The 5,354-nt window shown below is 55.3% G+C and overlaps 2 protein-coding genes across 2 annotated transcripts in view; one reads left to right on the forward strand and one right to left on the reverse strand.

Moving 5' to 3' along the window:
* Positions 1 to 6: 6 nt before the first annotated feature.
* Positions 7 to 3,350, forward strand: ICMT (isoprenylcysteine carboxyl methyltransferase). Its single transcript, XM_009645298.2, has 3 exons — positions 7 to 246; positions 1,040 to 1,257; positions 2,101 to 3,350. Exons 1-3 carry the CDS (start codon positions 81 to 83, stop codon positions 2,281 to 2,283), a joined length of 567 nt encoding a protein of 188 aa, XP_009643593.1. The 5' UTR covers positions 7 to 80; the 3' UTR covers positions 2,284 to 3,350.
* A 1,623-nt stretch (positions 3,351 to 4,973) lies between these two features.
* The window catches only part of RNF207 (ring finger protein 207), a 6,918-nt gene continuing 6,537 nt past the window's right edge, over positions 4,974 to 5,354 (reverse strand). Inside the window, 2 exon segments of the mRNA XM_009645309.2 lie at positions 4,974 to 5,136; positions 5,229 to 5,347. Coding sequence (XP_009643604.2) covers positions 4,974 to 5,136; positions 5,229 to 5,347 — 282 coding nt within the window.

The raw sequence follows: 5,354 nt of genomic DNA on the forward strand, positions 1-5,354 counted from the left end.
GGGCCGGGGGAGCCGGGCGGGTGCGACGGCCCCCGGCCCCGCCAAGCGTTCCTTCCCTCCCGCCGTCCTGCTGCAGGTACATGTGCTCCCTCTCCCTCTTCCACTACTCGGAGTACCTGGTGACGGCCATCAACAACCCGCGCAGCCTCTCGCTGGACTCCTTCCTGCTCAACCACAGCTTCGAGTACAACCTGGCCGCCCTCTCCTCCTGGGTGGAGTTCACGCTGGAGAAACTCCTCTTCCCAGGTCAGCCGTCCTGCCTCTCCCTGCCGCCCACCCTCCCGCCCGCCGTCCCCTGGCTCTGCCTGGCTGCACAGGGCTCGCCTGGGGCCCGCTAGGCCGGTAGCAAAGCATGGGTGACCCCCGCTTAGCTGACCCATGCCAGCACCCGAGGAGGGCTTTGATGCAGCTTTAATCTTTCTGTGCTCAAAGCCTCTTGGTTTCGGTCTTGGGGGGGTGGGGGGCGTGCCCCCCTTGCTCTGACACGCCAGGCCCTCCTTGCCATGTGGCAGGTCTGCAGGCCTTTTCTGGTTGCATCTTTCAAGCAGCTTTGGGGGTGCAAAGAACGATGCTTCGATTATGTCTGGGTATCTTTTTTTGACCTGGAATAAAATCAGATTGGCAAAAACTGTTGTTGTTTGCCCAATCTGGGGTGCTTCCTTTTTTTTGGGGAGAAGGGAGATGTTCTTCCCCTCTTTGTAATGGCAGCACAGGCTGTGGAGCTCCCTGTGTCCATCCCGAGTGCGTCTGCTTGGCTGTGCTTTATGTTGGCTTTACCGTGAAGCTGGGCTCTGCCTTGGTGCCGGGTTCCCCTTGGGGCGATCTGCTGTGAGGATGTACAGACTCCATGTTGGGGGTGACTCCGTGGCAGGGAACCCTATTTTTATTTTTTTCTGGTGGCGGGATGGCAGCGCGTGGAACACTGGCTGTGTTTTTCATGTTGTCTTGCTTTGAGATGGGGGGGAAAAGCCCACCTACCCCCCATGCCGCGAGCGTGCCCTGTGCAAACCTGTTGTGACCTGTCCTTCTTCACTTGCAGAGCTGAAGCAGATCACCTGGCTGAGTACTGTAGGGTTGTTGATGGTGATCTTTGGGGATTGTCTGAGGAAAGCGGCCATGCTCACAGCTGGCTCCAACTTCAACCATATTGTTCAGAATGAGAAATCGGATACTCATACTTTGGTGACAAGTGGGGTGTATGGGTGGTTCCGGCACCCATCTTACGTGGGATGGTTTTACTGGAGTATTGGAACACAGGTACTGTATACAACGCGCTCAGATACTTCCGTCTTATAACCTGGGTCTTTCTTCTTAATGCTGCCCCACACGAGTAATGGGATGCAAACCGCCAGCAGTCATCGGTAGGGGTGGCCCTGGCATGGATTTTGACACCTCCTCCCTCCCACTGGCACATGGGGGGTCAGAAAACCCTGAGCGCTCTGCCGTGTGCGATCTTTGGGAAGACCCCATTGCCTTAATTTTCTGTGTGGAATAAGCAGGGGTGGCAGGGCTGGGGTTTGAGCCAGAATGCCCTTAAGAGGCTGGGGGTGACCAAGCCTCAACAGGTGTGACCTGTTGCTAGCCTAAAGCGGGTGTCCAAAGTTTCCTTGCATTCCTACGGTCAAAATGCCTTCTGTATGTGGTCAGACTCAGTCTTGCTCCTGCCAAATACGAGTCCTGTGCCGGATGGCAAAGCAAACTCCCTCTGAGTGCCCAGGGCCCTGGCTGGAGGGTAAACTGGAAGCCAGCTGCAGCTGAGCTGCAACTCAGTGCTGCCTTAGTCACACTCTTCTTGTGGTTGGCATTTGGTTTTATTTCTCTGGAGAGACACTGTAAAGACTGCACGTGGAGCAGCGTGGCCACACATGGGCTCTCTAGAGCCAGGGTGGTGTTAGCTGGCGCTGCCCGCAGGCTGCTTTCTTCATAAGCACTAATTTCTCCCCAGAGTGAAATTCCACAAAAGGTGCTGGGGTCTTTTCTTTGGAGAGCATTTAGACCTCATGGCAAACTCAATAAAGGGTGATTAGCATGTGGGGACGGGGGGTGGCCTTGGTTTCTTTGGGAGGCTCGGGGATGCTAACCGCCAGTGTCTGTTCGCAGGTGTTGCTCTGCAATCCCATCTGCGTGGTGGGCTACGCGCTGGCGTCCTGGCGCTTCTTCAGGGAACGGATCGAGGAGGAGGAGATCACGCTCATTCACTTCTTTGGAGAAGAGTACCTGGAGTACAAAAGGAAGGTGCCGTCGGGTCTCCCTTTTATTAAAGGAGTCAAAGTGGAACTGTAATGCAGGCAAAAGCCAGACTGGCTGAGCGAACGCCCAGCTCCAGGCGCCGCCGGGCGAGGGACGGTGCGTGGTGCTGGTGCCGGGAGTAGCCCGTTGGTATTTCCCGGCTGCCCAGGAGGAGCTGGCAAAGGGCTGCGGCGCTGGGCAGCCTGCCGGGTCGCTAGCAGATCAGAAGCTTGTTCATCCTCCTCCAGATAAGTCCTTCGCTGCACATTCAGGGATCTTCCAGATAACTTAGCCTGTAGCGACCCTAACGAGAATCGAACCCTCCTGCCTGCAGCAGCTGAATTGTACCGAAACGCCTCCAGACCGATTGTTCTGGAGAACAGCTCTGCCCTCCCGCCCCTGCGCAGGAAAGGCGCCGGTCAGCGGATTGTTCCTCTGGCGTAATTCGATTTTAAAGCTTTTTGACCTTGCGAGCCAGGCAGCCAGCTTTAATCTCTTAGGGCCTGATTCTGCAAGCTGGCGCTCGGGTGGCTCGCAGGAGCAGGCCTCCAGCTCTCCACTCTTCGGGTGCAGGGGCTGCCTACCCTCTGCTTGCTGGAGAGCTGGCAGCGTGGCTCCAGTCAGTTCTCCCCCAGGTGTTAACGCTCACAGGGAGCCTTTTCCGCTCACCTCATGCTGCTGGATCGTGAGCCCCTCTGTGAAATGCAGCAAGAGAGTGAGCCTGCTCCCTCCTCCCTCCACTGCTGCTGCGAATTCAGGAGTCACCGTTTGAGCCGCTGCCTTCCCGACCCTCCCTGCCGACACCTCTGTTCCCACTTCCAAATCGCGCTGCTTCCTATCCTGCCAGGCTGCCTCTGTCCTGCAGAGATCCCAGGATTTTGGGTTGGGAAGGAACCGCAGCTGCCGGGCTTGCTGAGGGCTTTAGCGCTTGAGATCCTTGCCTGCGTTTTGGGGCGAAACCTGGGATATCAGCGCAACTAGGAGATGCTTCTAGGGAAATTCTCCAAACAGGAAAAAAGTTTGGCTAGCTAACGCTATTTTAAACGTTACCATTTTGGAAATGGTTCCTACTCGAGCTTTGTGGTATAACTTATTCTGTCATTATATACCAAAGAGGTTCACTGTTTTCTTGAGTTTTACGTTATTCCTCCTAGCTGGAATGGAAACGAGTCGCTTGTCGGTTCATGCTTCAGGCTTGCGGTGTTCCTTGGTGAAGGTGCTGTGGTATGGCTCAGGAAAGGGGGCACTGATGGAAATTGCTTTGGTTTTGGTTTGGTTTTCTTTTTTTTTTTTTTTTTTATAAAAAACAAGAAAAGGTATTTCCAACTTCTGTCTGGTGGTTATTTGGCGATCTCTTGAGGTGCTGGTGAGATCATCGAAACCGGAATCCTTACTTGTGCAGTTCCCAGTGGGTTTTCAGTACACTCCAGTGTTGTGTTGAAGCATGTACTGCGCCTCGTGGTGACTCGAGGGGCTGCACAGCCACGGAGAGGGGACGAATTCTCCGTCCTGCCTCACTTAACCCATGCAGAGTCCTTCCTCTGCTGGGTTCGCTTTGTATCCCAGAGCACGTTGTGCATGGAGCATCTGCTCAACGCCTTTGCTGGTAACTTGTCTTTTACGGAGCATGTTTTTAGCTTGGGGGGGGGGGAAAGAGCAAATGTGAAAATACACCAGCCGGATAGCACCGATTTATCTACGTAGTCACTCGTAGGCTCCTGCTTCGGCTTTCCTGCACCTCTGATGCACGTCCTCATGGAAGCTGCGACCTGCTGTTGTAGCCAGCGTGCCTCAGGCAAGTTAATTTTTCACTGATTTTTTTGTAGGTGTTAACATTTCTGCTGGGAACTTGCACAAGTGTACTTTGAAACAAACAGTGATTGTCGCTTGGGTTTGACGTGAGCCGATGATGGAAACTAAGCTTTATTCTCAAGTTGTTCTTTGCAGTAAATGCACCTCAGTCCTAATCTGCGAGAGTGTGCCGCTGCTAGCTCTGCCCCTGGTTCCAGCTGTGGAACCAAAGAAAGGGATAAACTTCCCCTTGAGCAAAATCTTCAGAGACCTCTTGGTGCTTTTGCAACCAGCAGTGCCTCTTAACCTTTTATTTTCCCAAATCCCATGACTGGAAGCTCGCTGTGGAGACAGGAGCTCACCAAGTGTGGGGAAGGTGTCTGAATCTTTAGTGAAAAGCCGGAGTGAGCCGTCAAACCCTGCCCTCCTGCGCCGCAGCAGTCAGTAAGTGTTCAAATGGCACAGAGGCACAAGGAGCAGAGTGCCTCTTCCTTGTGCCCTGCCCGTGTTTTTGCCTCTGCTGCCTGTCGGCCGTTGACAGGACGCTCTGAGACCCTGCGGTGAGCTCCTGGCTCTACCCTACACCAGGGTTTTTTTGGGTTTTTTGGGTTTTTTTCCCCCATGTTTGCAAACTTTGTGGTTTTAAGAGCAGCTGGATGCCCCGAGCTGGCAGGCCCGTTTTGTCCAGAGCTGCAGAGCCCAGTGGACTTGCACAACTGCGCCCTTTTATTTCACTTCTAACACACGAAAGGAAGAATATCAAGACAAATTTTTTCAGATGAACAAAGTCACCCTAAGGCAGGCTTCTGATGCGCTGCAGACACCGTGTGCCAGGGCTGTGTTTTCCTGCCTTTGTTTGTGGCACGAGGCAAGAGGAGACGGTCAACAATGGCAGCATGGGTTTTGCGCAGCGAGCACCGAGCGGCTCCCGAGCGCTCGTGTGGCATCGGGCTCTACGGTGCAGGCTCTGCCCGGGCAGAGCTCTCGGCCCCGCTTTTCTGCTGTCCCCTGCAGCGGTCTTTGCTTTTTGGGGAGGGGTCTCTGGGCGTGCTGCCAGGCGCACTGCCCTCCCTGGGGCTGGCTGCAGCCCCCTCTTTGCTGCCGGGCGAGGCATCCCTGGGGAAGGGGAGGCACGGCACCTCAGCAGGGTCAGCAGCCGGGAAAGGGCGCAGTGGGAATTTGGCATCCAGGTGCTCGCCATCGCCTACCTTGGTGCCGCTTCGCTGTCGTCACAGATCTTGAGCAGCATCTGCGCCTGTTCCTCCTTGGGCTCCCGGGGCTCCTGCAGTCTGTGGCAGCAGGGGTGGGAGCGACGGCCGGGTCCCCCCTGGCCC

The sequence above is a fragment of the Egretta garzetta genome, unplaced genomic scaffold, assembly GCF_000687185.1.
Source record: "Egretta garzetta isolate BGI_Z169 unplaced genomic scaffold, ASM68718v1 scaffold671, whole genome shotgun sequence".
Lineage (NCBI taxonomy): Eukaryota > Metazoa > Chordata > Aves > Pelecaniformes > Ardeidae > Egretta > Egretta garzetta.

Bases quoted from the DNA above. Each gene is read 5' to 3' on its own strand.
- ICMT (XM_009645298.2), top strand. From the start codon at position 81: ATGTGCTCCCTCTCCCTCTTCCACTACTCGGAGTACCTGGTGACGGCC. The intron at 247-1,039 runs GTCAGCCGTCCT...CTTCACTTGCAG, and splicing joins GGAGAAACTCCTCTTCCCAG to AGCTGAAGCAGATCACCTGG. The intron at 1,258-2,100 runs GTACTGTATACA...GTCTGTTCGCAG, and splicing joins ACTGGAGTATTGGAACACAG to GTGTTGCTCTGCAATCCCAT.